The sequence below is a fragment of the Danio aesculapii genome, chromosome 18, assembly GCF_903798145.1.
Source record: "Danio aesculapii chromosome 18, fDanAes4.1, whole genome shotgun sequence".
Taxonomy (NCBI): domain Eukaryota; kingdom Metazoa; phylum Chordata; class Actinopteri; order Cypriniformes; family Danionidae; genus Danio; species Danio aesculapii.
This window is the reverse complement of record NC_079452.1, coordinates 16815747-16835264: the sequence shown is the minus strand read 5'-3', so window position 1 is coordinate 16835264 and position 19518 is coordinate 16815747. Positions and strand designations below refer to the sequence as shown.

Genomic DNA, 19518 nt, shown 5'->3' with positions numbered 1-19518 from the left:
ATGGTAGACTCTTAATCAGAGTATTGTCTTAATCGTATTGAAATCGAATTATTGGTGTCCTTGTAAAGGTATTCATTGGCTGTTTCTCAATATGAGTTCTTTAGTGTTCTTGTGTAACGTCATCATCAACCACCAAACTTCAGTTCCAAAACTCAAGATTGTAAGAACGGTGGATATGTGAAAGTTCCCAGATGTGAAGTTTATTTATAAACTAATTTCGAGAAGATCATGTGCTTATGATTGTTCTCAGCAACTCCCGCATCAGCTCATGATTGATTCTCCAATCAGCTGATCCCTAATTCACTATAAATAACTTTTTCTTACCTAAATATCTTCGTCTTGAAGAATCCCCCCTAGCCACCCCTACTCCCCCTCCTTTTCAGATGGGCAACACGGAGGCCCAGTGATTAGCAATGTTGCCTCACAGCAAGAATGTCTCTGGTTAAAGTCTTTTCTAAACCAGATGACATTTCTGCGCAGAGTTTGCTCGTTCTCGCTGTGTTCGCATGGGTTTTCCTCGGGTTCTCCGGTTTCCTCCCACAGTCCAAAATCCCGCAACCTAATGAATACCAAAATTGATACCATAGCCAAGCTTTTAGTAAGTACACCTGTCCTCAGTCATCCATATCTGTCATTAGCCAGAAATAAGCCGGGGGAAGTTCATCGAGATCTACCTGAGCTCAAACTCCCCTCTTGCCCTATAAATGGGAGGGAGCCCAGGGCTCGAGGATCTCATAAGCTCAGGGCTCTCTTCAAGGGAGAGAATGCCAAACAAGCTTTATTATCAATAATCAGCTAAGTGTGAACTCTTGAAGTGTTCTTTATATTGAGAATGCGTGGATTAAGACTTCGCAAAACTCACTCAAGAAGTCCCAGAAGTCAGTGCGGCTGGGAAAGCGCAGCATTTTATATAGTTTTATCATTAAAGTTCAGAGATATAACTTATTTATCTCAGGAGTTTCCCTAAATGAGGCAGTAGAAATGTAAACATTAACATGAAAATCTTAATTAAGGCATAAACACATTAAGGGTGTTTATTTGCTGAAATGTGAATTAAATCTGTATTATTTGTATTGTGCAGAGTGTTTGTAAGGTTTTTGTGCATCTTATGTATATTGAAAAGGGGGAAAACAATAAATCGTTGTTTGAATGCTGCAATGTTTAAATAATTTTCCGCTAAAAACGCATGAAGGTCATGTGACCATCAGGAAGAACGCAGCATGTCATTTCTCAGAGGACGCATTCTGTATTTTTGCAGTGCCCCGAGTTCATTCTTCTGAGGACACCTGGCAAGACCGGTCTCCACAAGAACATGAGTATGTCCTTTGCATATTTGGAATTGAGAAACAGCCTGGCTGTTTCTTAATATTTGTTCTTCAGCATTCTCGCATTCTCGTGTTCTCGTGTAACGTCATCATCAACTGCCAAAGTTCAGTTTCAAAACTCAAGACCGCAAGAACGGAGGAGAAAGTTCCTGAATGTGTTCTTGATATCAAGGATGCACCTATGCAGACTTGAACGCAAAACTCGCTCGAGAAGTCCCAGAAGTCCTTGCGGCTGTAAATAATAATAATAATAATAATAATAATAATAATAATAATAATAATAATAATAATAATGCCTTACATTTATTTAGTGCTTTTCTGGACACTTAAAGTGCTTTACACATTGAGGAGAATCTCCTCATCCACCACCAGTGTGCAGCGTCCACATGGACCGCGCCAGACTGCACACTGTACACCAGCTGATTGGTGGAGAGGAAACAAAGAAATAACAAGAAATAAAGATACACAAGCCGTCACAGGGGTGGTACCTTTTCAAAAGGTACAAATTTGTACCTAAAAGGTCCATATTAATACCTCAAAAGTACATATTAGTACCTAAAAAGTACAAAAGTGTTCCTCTTAAAATTTTTAGGTACTAATATATACTTTTAAGGTACCGATACAGTATTTACCCTTTGGTTACAAATGTGTATCTTTTGAAAAGGTACCACCCCAATGACAGCTAGTGTACATTTATTTTTGAAAGTGTATGGAGATGGTTAGGAGGCCATGATGGACAGAGGCCAGAGGGTCAGATTTGGCCAGGATGCCAGGGTTAAACTCCTACTCTTTTCGAAGGACATCCTGGGATTTTTAATGACCACAGAGAGTCGGGACCTCGGTTTAACGTCTCATCCGAAAGATGGCACTCACTGAGCAGCATAGAGTCCCCATCAATATACTGGGGCATTAGGAACCACACAGACCACAGGTGGGGCGCCTCCTGCTGGTCTCACTAACACAACTTCCAGCGGTAACTTAGCTTTCCCATGTGGTCTCCCATCCAGGTACTGACCAGGCACAGCCCTGCTTAGCTTTAGTTGGTGATCATGTGAGAGTTGCAGAGAGCTAGCTGCCGGCTAAAATAGAGGAGGTGGAAAGCGCAGCATTTTAAGTAGTTTTTTTTCTTTGTTAAAGTCCCTTTGGGACACGAACTGCAGGTGCTACATCATAATCACTCCCCTACAAGAGCAAGCATATGATTGGTTAACAACATGAATGTCTGTTGAAGTTCAGATTTTCCAACTCGAGCAATTCACACGATACGCTTAACTCGCGCAATTCACGCGAAAGCCGTCATTCGTACCTCATGTCTGTTCCTGTCTTCGCATTGACAACATGTAAATCACTCACGCTTGACATCTGCATCTGGTGTGAACGCAGCATTAGAGGACGCGTTCTGTGTTCTAGCGGTCTACTGAGTTTGTTTTTCTGAGTTAGCCTGGAAAGAACGATCTCCAGGAGAACGCAAGCCCATTCTCCGCATTCTTGCAATTGAGAAACAGTCAGAGTTTGCGATGACAACTTGACTAATTCAAGATGGCGGACACATCGATGTATCTGGAGCATTCCAATGTATCATTTGCATATACATGATTATGTTTTTAGAGCTGTTCAAAATTCACGCACATGTGAAACTTGTCAGTTTTCCTTTTGCATTTTCATGAGCCAGGACTTATAAATAGATAAATAAATAAAAAGTTTGCAATGCCCCTGGTCGGAGGAACAGAGACTCACCTGGGACTGTTGGAATCAGCAAGAAACAGCATTTTACTTGCCACTGTCTTGTATCTAATGAATAATTCAAGCGCGAGCATGTTTCCTGATGCGAGTCCATTTTCTGGATTGTTGCTGGGACATCCTGAGCTGCGGTGCTCTCGCTGTGAGCCCAGTTTTCCTGCGTGCTCTTTCCTCTAATGCGCTGCCGGGGAGACTGAATGAACGCTGGAAAAAAGCTTGAAACTCTTTGACTGTGAGCAATGCTTTCTGATTCATGATGTCATAAAGGGCCACTTCAGGCAATTACACATGCATTAGCCCACACAGCGCAGGAAACAGCCCTTCACTCTGCTCTCTCTCTCTCTCTCTCTCTCTTTCTCACACACACACACAATTGGCAGGAATTAACTTTGTTATAATAGGCGTCAGATCCATTTGGAAAACAATTGATCAGCCTCTCGCCACTAACAGCTGGATTGGCTGAAGTCATTTGCAGTCAGTAGCTATAGGGGAAGTCTAAAGCAGGGGTCTCACTTCCCCCTCACAGCCCCTGAAGCAGATGGTTTAAGGCCAGACGCTGCAGGCGAAAACACAGTTCTTTCATGCACCTGTCAATCTTGAGATTTGGGGATTTTTGGGGCTTTTCATAAATGTCCAAATGTCCTCGCTCAATGCAATATCAGGTGTGACTCTTTTGTTTTGCTAGATTCAAACCAACGCAATTGTGTTCACATCTTGCACCATGTTGTTTAAAGGATAAGTTCACCCAGAAATTAAAATGATGTTAATTAATCACCCTTTTCAATCCCCTGAGGCCCTTGTTTGTGTCAATAGCTATGTTTACATCCACCTATTTTAATGCGCATTTTGGATATGTTGGAAACGCCAAGATGTGCATAAATGTAAAAAATCTGTATAATAAATATATGCACATAACCGAGTAGGAGAAACTTAAAAAAAATTTGTAATGTCACTAAACAGATAACAAGACTCAGCATCATTGAATGTGTTTGTGCTGCTTATGTAGTGCAGTAATCAGTCCCAAAGGCAGCATCAGCTGTGAAAGACTAATTAGAGGAGACTTGGAGCAGGTGTGTGTGTGTGTGTTGCATGACTGAATATGTAGTCCACAACATGGCGGATTTGTAGTTCGTATGAAAGTGAGATAACATTCACTTGTCGTGATCATGTCAACAGGCATTTCTTTGGGAGAAACGCTTAACACCTCATTACCTGCGACTCGTTTTAGTTCTGGCTACGTGCTTAGTTGTACACTATATCAATAAAGTGTTTAGACTACTAAAAACACTGTTGTAATACATGGAGCCACAAAGCATTGTTTTATGACGTTTTTCTACAGGAGGAAAATGCGAATTACATCCAAACACTTCAAATATAGTCTGTGTTAGGAAATGCAAGGCTATTTATGGAATCCAGGCATAACATTGTACGACGTTTCAGATGACTGTTCTAGAGCCTACAGCTAATCAATCTGTCAGATTCTGAAGTGCTTTACAGGTCTAAACAAAATTATAAATGATCTTAAATAAAATAAATACATTTATAGAGATGGTATATAAGTATATAATTTTACTCACCTGGGAAACGGAGGCCACCTGAATGGTTTGTGAGCACAATTAAGTACACAGCATGTCATATTATCTGATAATTGTAGGAAATAATTCCAAAAGGCAATTGACTGTGTAAAGAAACATTAACCAAAACCAAAATAGGATGTATATGCCGAGTTCAGCAGCTAATCAGCCGGAATCAGCTGAGGTGACGTGACAGCGAGCAGTGAGACCTAGCTGTCACTCAAATGGCCACGCCCTTAATTATGCAGACTTAATATAATATAAATGAAACAAATGAGTTATACAAAAAAAAAATTCACCCCCTCACAGTTGTCTTTAAGTGTAATATTAGCTATATACACCTGAATAGTTTTTTGTACCAGGCTGTAAACAGTGGCCTTTACAATGGCCAGTGTTTACAGCCTGGTACAAAAAAACGACTCTGGTGTATATAGCTAATATTACACTTTAAGACAACTGTGAGGGGGTGAATTTTTTTTACTTTTTGTACCAGGCTGTAAACACTGGCCATTGTAAAATCTGCTGTAAAGTTGGCCATTTTAACATTGGGGTCAATAGAAATGTGCTCTATTATGAAGCCAGACCTAGCAGAATTTCGATGAATTGCAGTTTCAGTTACTTCCATATTAGCTTCACGAGGGAGAGCAGGATGTTGGCGCTTGGTATGAATGGACGTCTATGGGGCAAAAAGTGTAGTGTGATTGCGACGTTACTCTTACACTCTGCGACTACATCTCCCAGAATCTTCAGCACCTCACACCTGTTATTCATTAACTTTGATACTTTGATTACACAAACACACAGCTGCAGATCATGTACACTGATTACATAAACTAAATAAGAACCACTTTCACACAGATCTTGGCTCAGTCATGTATATATGTATAGTGTGCAATTTCAAGCTGTGTCATTGTCTTGTCTAGCTCAGTGGTTCCCAAACTCTTTAGCCCGCGACCCCCAAAATAACAATGCCTGTGACTCACGACCCTCATTTTTCTTAAAGGTGATTATAAATATAAAAACGTTGTACAAACAACTGTAGGCCTAAATAAACATGAACATATATTGACAACACAAAAATGCAACAGTCTAATAAACATAAAAATTGTTATAGCCATTTATTAATTTAATTAAATATTAACCTCAAATGTCTTATTTTTAATGCATAAGAGTGCTTTAAAGATTATCATAAAGTTTAACTTGGCCCAGTTAAATCAATCTGCTGGAGCTGATGCTATTGCTATGTGGTTAATCTAAACATCCCAGGGGCTCCAATCCAATGGAAAAAAAAAATTGAATGGCTGATGAATTTTTATTTGTATGTTGATGTTGTTCCTTTAACTATCGTCTGTGGGTTACGAATAAAATATAATAGCTCTAATAATTTAATAAATTTGTTTCAGTTTTGAAAATCACCAAGCAAACCTTTGCCATTGTCCCGCAATCCCCCCAGGGGGTCCCGACCTCCACTTTGGGAACCACTGGTCTAGCTGACCATTTGTTTTGTTTATATGTCTGTTTTACCACTACAGTGGGATATGTTCATATATACCTCACCTTATTTGCATTTTATTCTGCACCAAATTGTGATTTTGTTTTTTTATTTCTCTTAAATTTTTCGTATTTTCTGAATTATTCAGTGATAAAAAGAATACTACAAAGGGCACTTTTACAAAGAATCCTTTAAAAATTGGCTAAGAAAAATGACACAATTGGATTTTCTTTAGTAGTTTGTAGCTTTTGTAGTGTTTCAGGAACTTGTCAGATCTTTTTTGTATGCATATAAGAAAAGAACTGGGTGAAGATTCTTCAAAATTTCCTTTGTGTTGCACAGAAAAGATAATTGCATAGAGGTTTTAAATGATGACAGAATTTGTCTCTCTTTTAGCATGTTTCTTTGTTAGATTAGTGTGTAGAAAGCAAAAAAAGTGAGAAGGTAATATTTTCTCTTATCAGCCCCCAACACCCCCTCCCCTGTTATATTTAATCTCTTGATATGCATTATTATGGCACCTTGATCGTTCTTCCAACAACTATTAACCTTGAAAAGTTAAAACAAAGTGACTTTTATTAACAATTCTAATAGTTTCAAGTGATCTATTGTCTGGGTTGGTGTTGTATGTTACGGTACAAAAACCTTGTAATAAACTACCAGTACATTTTATGTTACTCTGTTACTCTGTTACATTTTCTGTTACTTCTGTTCTTATACATTATCTTATTTCAAACAATTATTATGTCATTTTGTAGAACTGTAGAGTTGAATTTCATCCTAGTTTTTCACAGTGTGCATTGCAGACCTTCTAACTACATTAGTAATCAGCAGTGAATACTTGAACAAACTCAAAGTTTCGCAGTTTCAGCCCAAACAACATGTGACTCATTTTCAATAAAAGAACGTAGACAAACTATAGAAACAGGGAGAATTTATTTAAAGCACTTTGTCCCCTACATAGAAAAATATGATTGATTTAAGTCAACAATAATAAATAGAGTACCTGTATTCTTGCAGGCCCCGCTGATGCGTACAGTAGTACAATCAATATCCAGTTTTTCGCAACACAGCAAAGGCACGGGTATTTACCGTAAATCTGCAGTCTGATGGAGCGGAAGGGCATGAGTGGCGTATGAACAGTGAACTTAATATGACCTGCAAGATTGTTAGACTTTATAAAGTCGGGACACGTTGGAGAAACAGCAGCGACTTGTACAATGAAACCTTTCGAGATTCCTCTCTTTTTTAAAATACATATACATCTTGTGTGAGTGCAGAATTGGACACTGGATTATCATTTCAACTTTTTGACCAGAATGTGACTTGACGTTTTACACCATAAATATTGGAAGTATGTTTTTTTTTTTTTAAATCACCGACAACAAATATTCAGTCCTTGAGAAACTTCAGTGGATGCCCCAGCTGTTCATGGTCCCTTGAGTGGATCTCAATGCAAATGCACATATAATCATACTATAATCAGTTGTGTTTTAGCATGTAGTGCAAATTTTTAGAAGTGAAAACAAAAGCAAAAAGTGAGTTCAGGGCAGGAAAGTGTCTTATGATACAGAATGTTTAAGCATGTCATAATTCACTTTATGTGACAATAATAAATGCAGCAGTTTTGCCAACCCAGGCTCATTATTGATATGTACCACTATATACATTTCTGGAGATCGAGAAATAAGTCCCAGGAAGTAAGATTTTTTTTTTTTTGCAGTTTTTGTTTTCGCAAATCCATTAGAGGTCACTGTGTACACTTTTTCAGTCTCATAATTCTCCCGCGAGTGCCATTCGTGCCTGCTGTTCTCACGTGAATCCACCACGAGTCCGCTGTCGACTGACTGACCGACCGACCAACCGACCGACCGATTACCCAGGCCACCCCCTTCACTAAACCCAACCCATAGAGTTTTCAAAAACTCTGAGTTTTCAAAAACCCGATCACCTCTTCCCTAAACCCAACCGATAGTGTTTTCATATACACCGATTGACCTAACCACCCCTTCTCTAAACCCAACCGATAGTGTTTTCAAATACACAGATTGACCCAATCACCTCTGCCCTAAACCCAACCGATAGTGTTTTCATATACACCGATATACCTGACCACCCTTTCCCTAAACCCAACCGATGGTGTTTTCAAAAGCACAGACTGACCTGATCACCCCTTACCTAAACCCAACTGATAGTGTTTTCAAAAGCATCGATTGGCCCAATCACCCCTTGCCTAAACCCAACTGGCAGTGTTTTCAAATATACCGATTGACCTGACCACCCCTTCTCTAAACCAAATCAAAAGTGTTCTTTACAACACTGATTGACCAAATCACCCCTTCCCTAAACCTGACAGAGCTGGCAGCTAGCTCTCTGCAACTCTCACACGGTCACCCACTGAAGCTAAGCAGAGCTGCGCCTGGTCAGTACCTGGAGGGAAGACCACATGGGAAAGCTAGGTTGCTGCTGGAAGTGGTGTTAGTGAGACCAGCAGGGGGCGGTCAACCTGTGAGTCCTAATGCTCCAGTATAGTGAAGGGGACTCTATACTGCTCAGTGAGCACTTTCTTTCAGGTAAGACGTTAAACCAAGGTCCTGACTCTCTGTGGTCGTTAAAAACCCCAGGATGTCCTTCGAAATAGAGTAGGGGTTAAACCCCAGCATCCTGGCCAAATTTGCCCACTGGCCTCTGTTCATCATGACCTTCTAATCACCCCTTGATTGACCCGATCACCCCCTACCCTAAACCCAACCGACAAAGTTTGCAAAAGCAATGTAGAAAAAGCAAGGCCCTTGCCTCATTTTTACCAAGTTCAGATCTTACCACGTTCTCACCCTGGCATTTACTTGTCTATTTTAATTTTTGCCTATTGTTTTACCTTGTTTTTGGAACTGTTCTTCACCAGACTCAAACCCTGTCGTCACGGTTAACTCCTCTTTGCGTCTCAAGTCCAGTGACGTAAACAGCGAGCCATCAGCAGCGCCATACCTCTCCCTATAGTTAATTTAAAAGACGAAATGCAGCCATACATAACTCTGGCTACATATTTCACGCTCTTCAGAAATGTATACAGTGGTACGTTTTCACAATGAGCCTGTGTTGAGTTTTGCACACTGATCATTTCTTGTGACCTTCCAACATCCGATAACCATACAAATCGACCTCTTTCGCTACAAGCAAATCCGCGTTTCGAAATTAAAAAATAAAAGCATTTTCTCTCGTATATCATAAAACGCATGTAGGCTGTAGGTCGTTGTTCTTAAACCGCTTTGTCGACGTTAAAAACAAGGAAAATTCAATATTTTAAATATCAAGGAAATTATAAGGCTTTAAAAGTCCCCCGTCTTGATGGCCTCCTCAACCTTCAGTCCAGCAGAAGAGTCTTTGGAAAGCTCGTTCGTTTCTCATCGAATGCTTCAAAGCTGCGTAGCGCCATGGACCACTAGCCGTAGATCTTTAGTGAAGAAAAAAAGCCCTGATTGTCAACAAAAAAAAGTTCATTTTAGAAAGTGAATAATCACAAACGTACACCAATGTCCGCTTGAAATGTTTGGTCGCCACCAGTCTTGAGATGGATTTTGCTGCTGAAGTCATTGGTTTTCACAGTTCTCCGCTGTATGACTTATCAAAAACAAAAGAAGAATTAAAGCTCTGGTTTTTAGCAGGGCAGCTTCGTACCTCTAGACGTGGTAGCAGAGCAGCGTGTGGGCATTTTTGAGCCTCGGCCGATCGACTAATCCAAGCCGTTCTCGGGTGTGCTGAAGTCCATGTGAATTAGCTTTCAGATGTTCCTCTGTGCAGTGAGGTACTTAAGAGCGGTGGATCCATACTTTCGAGAAAGGTCTTGGTGGAATTCGTCCTTCAGTGTAGTCAAGCAGAAGCGGTAACTCGGACTGGAGCGAAACTTGGAGATGTCAAAGCTGGGCGCATGGGGCATGTGGATCATGAAGGCATTTGGTAACACAATAAGATCGTACTCCTGCAATGAGGAAACGTAATAGGTTAGCCCTCAGGTTATATTTCACGGTTAACAGTGTTAGTTAATTGAAAGTTCACCCAAAAATACAGATTTAGGCCGATTACACCGAACGCACTTTTTGCGTTGGGAGTGGCTGATCACATCGAACACACAGAACACAGTCAGTTTTACGTTGAGAGTATCTGTCCACATCGAACACACTGAACACAGTCAGTTTTGCGTTGAGAGTATCTGATCACATCGAACACACACCGAACACAGTCAGTTTTGCGTTGAGTGGCTGATCACATCTAACATAAACCGAACACAGACAGTTTTGTGTTGAGAGTATCTGATCACATTGAACACACACCGAACACAGTCTGTTTTGCGTTGAGAGTATCTGATCACATTGAACATAAACCGAACACAGTCAGTTTTGCGCTGAGAGTGGTTGATCACATCGAACACACACTGAACACAGTCAGTTTTGGGTTGAGAGTATCTGGTCACATCGAACACACACCAAACACAGTCAGTTTTGGGTTGAGAGTATCTGATCACATCGAACACACACTGAACACAGTCAGTTTTGCGTTGAGAGTGGCTGATCACATCGAACACACACTGAACACAGTCAGTTTTGGGTTGAGAGTATCTGATCACATCGAACACACACTGAACACAGTCAGTTTTGCGTTGAGAGTATCTGATCACATCGAACACACACCAAACACAGTCAGTTTTGGGTTGAGAGTATCTGATCACATCGAACACACACTGAACACAGTCAGTTTTGCGTTGAGAGTGGCTGATCACATCAAACACACACTGAACACAGTCAGTTTTGGGTTGAGAGTATCTGATCACATCGAACACACACTGAACACAGTCAGTTTTGCGTTGAGAGTATCTGATCACATCGAACACACACTGAACACAGTCAGTTTTGCGTTGAGAGTATCTGATCACATCGAACACACACTGAACACAGTCAGTTTTGCGTTGAGAGTATCTGATCACATCGAACACACACTGAACACAGTCAGTTTTGCGTTGAGAGTATCTGATCACATCGAACACACACTGAACACAGTCAGTTTTGCGTTGAGAGTATCTGATCACATCGAACACACACCGAACACAGTCAGTTTTGCGTTGAGAGTATCTGCTCACATCAAACACACACAGAACACAGTCAGTTTTGCGTTGAGAGTATCTGATCACATCGAACACACACTGAACAGTCAGTTTTGCGTTGAGAGTATCTGATCACATCGAACACACACCAATCACAGTCAGTTTTGGGTTGAGAGTATCTGATCACATCGAACACACACTGAACACAGTCAGTTTTGCGTTGAGAGTATCTGATCACATTGAACACACACTGAACACAGTCAGTTTTGCGTTGAGAGTATCTGATCACATCGAACACACACTGAACACGGTCAGTTTTGGGTTGAGAGTATCTGATCACATCGAACACACACTGAACACAGTCAGTTTTGCATTGAGAGTGGCTGATCACATCAAACACACACAGAACACAGTCAGTTTTGCGTTGAGAGTATCTGATCACATCGAACACACACCAAACACAGTCAGTTTTGGGTTGGGAGTATCTGATCACATCGAACACACACTGAACACAGTCAGTTTTGCTGTGTTCATATATAGAAGCAGCCATCTGCCATAACAGTTTTCACACTGTACCTGCTGAAAATAATGTCAGTGTATAAAAGGGTATAATAGGTCTCCTTTAAAATCTTACCTGAGCATCAAGCTCCATGATATGGGAAACTTTGTTCCAGCCAAAGCCAACAAATCTCTGGTCATACTCGGGACAGTCTCTGCGCACGACAACATACGGCTCAAAATCCGCCTCCCACTCCACCTTGTATGGTGTCGTGGCTGTTCTCCATTTGGCATAATTGGTTGGCGCGTGACCCTTTGTCCAGACATGATACCTGCAATTCAGGAGATGAAGAATTAGTAAAGGAATATGAATTTTAGCCACCTGAAGTGCCATGGCTTACAGTTATGAATCTTTTAATTGTGACTCTGTGGCATGATGATTAATTTTATGCAATCTATTACATCAGTATCACTTAATAGAAAGATTAGTTCAGATAAAACAGTTGCACTACAAGATAATATAAATAAATAATTAATAAAGTGCACTGGCAGTAAGATAAATGTTATTACACATTGCTTTATTTTACATTTGTTATCATTATTATTATTATTGTTATTATTATTATTATTATTATTATTATTATTATTATTATTATTATTATCATCATGATTATTGTTGTTATTATTATTATTATTAGCATTTGTATTATTAATTTATTATAATTATTGTTATAATCATAACAATAATCATTAACATTATGATTATTCATATTTATATAATAATAGTCATTAATATTATTATTATTTATTAGTAGTATCATTATTAGTATCTATCATCATCATAATCCTCATAATAATAATAATGATGATGATGATGATGATGATGATGATGATGATGATGATGATAATAATAATAATAGCAATAATGATAATAATAATAACAATAATAATGATGATGATGATGATGATAATAATAATAATTATTATTATTATTGTTTTAATTATTATTATTATTATTAGCTGTTAATTATTATTTTATTATGATTATTGTTATAATAATAATAATAATAATCATCATCATCATTATTATTATTATTTTGTATATGATCATAATAATCATCAATAATATTTTTATCTATTTTGATTATTATTATTTATCACAATATTAATAATAATATTAATAATAATAATAAATGATAATAATAATAATTATTATTATTGTTATCATTATTATTATTATTATTATTATCAATAATAATAATAATTAATTTAAATAAAGGGTTAGCAATGTGTTTATTATTATTATTAATATTATTATTATTATTATTATTATTATTATTATTGCTATTATTATTATTAATAAATTTAAATAAAGGGTTAGCAATGTGTTTATTATTATTAGCAATATCATTATTATTATTATTATTATTATTGCTGTTATTATTATTAATAAATTTAAATAAAGGGTTAGCAATGCGTTTATTATTATTATTATTATTATTATTATTATTATTATTATTATTATTATTATTATTATTATTATTATTATTATTATTATTATTATTATTTAAACATCTCAATGTAACATTTTTATATATAAAAATAACAAAACCATGTAAACCAACATAAATACAGAAATAATATTTTTATAAATGAAATGAATGAAATATAAAGAAAAAAAAGTGTTTTATCAGCTATTTTACAAGAATGTTTCTCGTCTTTATCACTGACACTTTGTGTTGATTATCTGTAGTAATCATTCTGGCGATATGGATATTTTGAATGCCTGCTGTACCTGAAGGTGTAGAGAGTCCCCATGTCCAGCATAGACAGCAGCTCTGCTTTGGATTTGGGGAAGGAAAGGCGATATCTCAACGTCTCAAAGGCAGGCACAACCAGAGCCTTCTTGGTATTGGCCATGTCCAGCTGGACTATACTTTTTCTACATGGAAAAAAACAAAAACAAAAAAAATGCTGAGACGTAGTACAGAAATGTATCCATTAGAAGAAAGTGAGGCACAGTTTTTCATCAACCTGCCAATTTTGGCTTTTTTTGTGTTTTTTTTTCCTCTCATGTAAAAAAAATTCTAATGTACACTTAAAAGTGCTTCTTTTACCACATTTTATGCAATTATGATACTTATTTTTAAAGGCTGTTTACCTAAAATGTGTTTTTTTCTCTCATTCACTAAGCCTTAAATCTCCATTTTAGCAGCACTTATTGTACTTAAACTAGACTTCACCATTATATTCATATCTATATTCTGAAGAGGGGGTGTTCATACATAATTTGTCTGATTATATACAATTTATTCTTATCTATTAAAAAAAATCTAGATTTCATTTTATGGAAATGCAAAAAGATATATTTTATTTTATTGAAATAGTTCATTATTACCTATTTAGTAAAAGAAATTATAAAAGCAAAACAAAATATTTTCAAGCAGTTTCAGGCCCTTTATCTAAAACCGAAGCACTTTTCGAACCTTATTAAGATTGAAATTAAAGCATTAAATACATTAAAAACTTTTATTTTGTATGCGATTATAAAATACAAAATACATGTATATATTTAAGAAAATGTCTATTAATATGTACAAATTAAATAATTATGTCGATTGCAGCTCTCTAAATATAAATGTAAATATTTAGTTTTCATATTTTTTATTTGACATATTTTTTACATACAATATTTATGCATAAGTACACACATACACACACACACACACACACACACACACACACACACACACACACGTTATGTAAATACAAACTTTTATTTTGTATGTGATTATGAAATACAAAAATACATGTATATATTTAAGAAAATATTTATTAATACGTACAAATTAAATAATTATGTCGAATGCAGTTCTCTAAATATAAATGTAAATATTTAGTTTGTATTTTTTATTTGACATTTTTTAAATACAATATTTATGCACAAGTACACACACGTTATGTAAATACAAACTTTTATTTTGTATGTGATTATGAAATACAAAAATACATGTATATATTTAAGAAAATATTTATTAATACGTACAAATTAAATAATTATGCCGAATGCAGTTCTCTAAATATAAATGTAAATATTTAGTTTTCATATTTTTTATTTGACATATTTTTATATACAATATTTATGCACAAGTACACACACGTAATGTAAATACAAACTTTTATTTTGTATGTGATTATGAAATACAAAAATACATGTATATATTTAAGAAAATATTTATTAATACGTACAAATTAAAATTAGTGGAATGCAGTTCTCTAAATATAAATGTAAATATTTAGTTTTCATATTTTTTATTTGACATATTTTTATATACAATATTTATGCACAAGTACACACACGTAATGTAAATACAAACTTTTATTTTGGATGCAGTTAATCACGATTTTTTATTTAACGGTACTACAATATTTTCATTTTTGTGCAAACTAACCCTCACTGTAAAAAAAATGTAATGACAAAAAGTCAAGACAACAAATATTTTTTATGCTGATTTAACTTATTTAATAAGTTAATCAGGTGTCAACTGAATTTTTTAAGTTATACAAAATTTAACTTAATATTTTTTAGTCAGATTGCTTTAAGTTGAGGTGACTAGAAACGTTTATTTGATTCTACTAAAAAAAGTAAAGCAGCAAGAACTTTAAATGCACAGCTTACCTGAGGTAATCATAGAGGCCGTACATGGGCAGAAAGTCAACATCGGTCAGGAAAACATAGGGTGTGTTGACGTTGCGAAGCGCCACATTACGCACCAGGTTGACTGGGTAGAACTGACCCTCCTTGTAGACGATGTGATAGCCCACATTCTTGCGGTTTTTGAGGACTTCGGAGGCCTGAGCGTACCGCAGAAACTGCTGGGCCTCAGCGTCCGACATGTACAGGGCCAAACTAATGGGGCCTTCCCAGTGTTTGCAGATGGCCTCCAGCATCTGCAGTCTGTGGACACATACAGAGTGTCTTGCATCAACATTTGGCCATGTACTTGAAGTCTTTCTTTGTAAAATGTTCAAAGCGGGAGAGCAAGCTTTCAGTAGATTACATAGCATGTTGGGATCTTCTCTACACCACTTTCAATTCATGCTACATAGCTTCAAACGTAAACAACACTGGTATCCTGTTTAGCAATCCTATTTTTTAAAAAGGAAGAATGCTTTGGTAAAATCAAAGCTCAGTAGAGAGAATTAAATCTCTGAAATAAATTAGGAACTACAGACATGATTAAATACAAGTAAATTAAAATTAAACTGCTGAAATGAGAAAATACTAATTTTAAACTTCAAAAAAATGTTGACTTTAAAATGATTTGAAATTATTAAAATTAAACAATTGAAATGATTTTAAAAATTATATTCTAATTTAAAAAATGGATTCACTTTAACATTATTTGGAAAATTAATTACAAGTTTCTGAGGTGAAATATCTTAAACTTTGTGATTATTATTATTATTATTATTATTATTATTATTATTATTAATAATAATATTTATTATTATTATTATTGTTATTTATTATTATTATTATTATTATTATTGTTGTTATTATTATTATTATTATTATTATTATTATTATTATTATTATTTTTATTATTATTATTATTATTGTTGTTATTTTTATTATTGTTATTGTTATTATTATTATTATTATTATTATTATTGTTATTATTATTATTATTATTATTATTATTATTATTATTATTATTATTATTGTTATTATTATTATTATTATTATTATTATTATTATTATTCAATGAACAGTTCAGATGCAAAAACCTTTTAGTGGTTTAAAAATTATAATAGTTTTCTTTGATTTAGAAGTGTTTGCATCTGGACTCTTCATATATAAAAATAGAAAATATGTGTTATTGTGTGTTAAAATATATTTTGTGTGTATTTCTATGTCTTTAAATAATACAGGCAAAAATTATTAGCCTCTTGCGATTGTTTTATTTGTTTTCAACAATTGGATGTAATTCAAATTGATCACAGTATTTCATTATATATACAGTGCTCAGCATATATAAGTACACCCCTCACAAATCTATCTTCTAAATTCATATTTTTAATAGGAAGATATACAATATTATATTTGTGCATATACATTAGATTAGTCAGTACTGTAGCCAAATTTGAAGCTTATCTAACAAAATAACTTACGATAATAGTCCAAAAACTAGTACAGCTGAATTAATATGTTAGAGAAAAATTCTAAATAGAAATTTTAAAAAGTGGAAAATCAAAAGTAGCAAAAAAAATTTGTAGATTGCAATTTTTGTTTCCAATATTTTGCTTGAATTTAATTGTATTTTCTTTCAATTTCTAAATATGTTTGATGACTAAAATATTATTTTAATAAATGTCTCTGTTTAATAAATGTGTTTGTTTAAATGCACCAAAATATATTGCCTATATTCACTGAAAAATGTATAAAAATGGGGTGTACTCAATTATGCTGAGTGTATATATATATATATATATATATATATATATATATATATATATATATATATATATATATATATATATATATATATATATATATATATATATATATATATATATATATACAGTTGTCGTCAGAATTATTAGCCCCCCTTTTATTTATTTATTTATTTTTTTTATATTTCTCAAATGATGTTTAACTGAGCAAGGAAATTTTCACAGTATGTCTGATCATATTTTTTTCTTCTGCAGAAAGTCTTATTTGTTTTATTTCAGATAGAATAAACAGAGTTTTTAATTTTTTAAAAAACATTTTAAAGTTAATATAATTAGCTCTCTTAAGCAATTTTTTCCCGATTGTCTACAGGACTAATTGTTATTATGTTTAGAAATGTGTTGAAAACAATCTTCTTTCAGTTAAACAGAAATTAAGACAAGAAATATACAGGGGGCTAAAAATTCAGGAGGGCTAAAAATAAATGTAAAAGAGCTCTAAATAAATGTAATTGCAATCAAATCCAAGAGACAAAAGCTGATTTGTTAAGTGAGATTTCTGCACCATGTTCATTTACATTTACATTTAGTCATTTAGCAGACGCTTTTATCCAAAGCGACTTACAAATGAGGACAAGGAAGCAATTTACACATCTATAAGAGCAACAGTGAACAACATCGTTTTTGACACTTCATGTATATGATTAAATTGCATCATCATTATCAAAAGTTTGAGTGTGGACCTGTCCATGGAGAGCTGAGCGACCAGCGTGATGTCCGTGCCATCATCTGCAGGACTGTATTCGTACTGCAGAAAGTAGAGGTGTACCCTGTGCAGCATGATCCGCTCCCTCCGGAAGTCATAGCACTGGTCGTCCTCATCTAACTCCTCTAGAGCTTGCTGGAGCTGCAAAGAAAGAAGAATAATCTCATTTCATCAGCTATGTCGAGGAGGGCAGACCATGCAGGATCATGTCATGTCGCCCTTTGAGAATTTAAGATGCTGATTTTCCTTCTCCAAACTCAAGGCTGAGCTGACATGGTGACTCATTACTTATTTAGAATGATCCGGCGTACGACCATAAAACATTGCTTTTGCTTCTTGTTCTCTCAAGAAATAGAGTGAGCAATGAGCAACTTATTCTCAACACTGTAAAGCTCATTGTTCTATTCTTTGTATATAAAAATAAAATACATAAAGTACTGTACATAGTGTGAGTACGCCCTTATTCATCTTACTGTGGTATTTGTGAAAGAGGCACTCTATTTCATCAAGACTTGTCTGAACTGAACTAAACTGAACTTCAACTCTGAAAACTAAACTGAAACGGTTTCAGTTTACTAGAACTTCAATGTTAAGCTGTTTTGACACAATCTACATTGTAAAAAGCGCCATAGAAATAAAGATGAATTGAATTGCTGTCTGACTTTTTTTCTGTGTTTATCCTGACATCCTGACATCTGAAGTGAAACAACGAAAAGTGGGCGGGGAGAACTAGCTCGTTTGCATTTAAAGGCGCAGGCACAAAAACAGATACAATTCCCTTTGACCCAAAAACGGACATTTTCACTGGACATAATAAACGATCTGATGGGTATTTTGACCTGAAACTTTACAGAGATATTCTTGAGACACTATTATTTTGTTAAAATGACAAACTTGGAGCCTTTTAAAACTCTCAATAAATCCAGTAATATTGCAATTAGATAATCAGAAAAGGATGCAATCTAAATGCATGCTTATAAAGATGGTTAATAAATAAATATGCTTACACTTTATTTTAATGTACAACTAAATTATTTAATTTAGTTATTAAATTAATTTATTCTAATTATTACCAAACCATTGATAAACCATTAGATTTACTAAGCTTTTAGATCAATAAATTAGGATAATCTTTAATAAGTGCAATAAAACAATCAATATCGCAACAAAAGGCAGGTAATAAGCCACAAGTAAATGTTGTGAATTCTAATTTAAACTTAGTGTTGCCATAAATATATATATATATATATATATATATACATTTACATTTAGTCATTTAGCAGACGCTTTTATCCAAAGCGACTTACAAATGAGGACAAGGAAGCAATTTACACAACTATAAGAGCAGCAGTGAACAAGTGCTATAGACAAGTTTCAGGTGTGTAAAGTCTAAGAAGCAAAGCATTAGTAATGTAATTTTTTTTTTGAGAGAGAGAGAGAGAGAGTACAGTTAGTGTACAGTTAGCCAGAGAGGCAGTTGCAGATTAGGAAGGAAAGGGAAACTAAATAGTTGAGTTTTTAGTCGTTTCTTGAAGACAGCAAGTGACTCTGCTGTTCTGATGTAGTTAGGG

The 19518-nt window shown here is 35.1% G+C and overlaps 1 protein-coding gene across 1 annotated transcript in view; it reads right to left on the bottom strand.

Moving 5' to 3' along the window:
- Nucleotides 1-7048: 7048 nt before the first annotated feature.
- The window catches only part of large2 (LARGE xylosyl- and glucuronyltransferase 2), a 110480-nt gene continuing 98010 nt past the window's right edge, over nt 7049-19518 (bottom strand). Inside the window, 5 exon segments of the mRNA XM_056479049.1 lie at nt 7049-10110; nt 11864-12059; nt 13523-13669; nt 15407-15685; nt 17925-18088. Coding sequence (XP_056335024.1) covers nt 9913-10110; nt 11864-12059; nt 13523-13669; nt 15407-15685; nt 17925-18088 — 984 coding nt within the window. The 3' untranslated portion in view covers nt 7049-9912.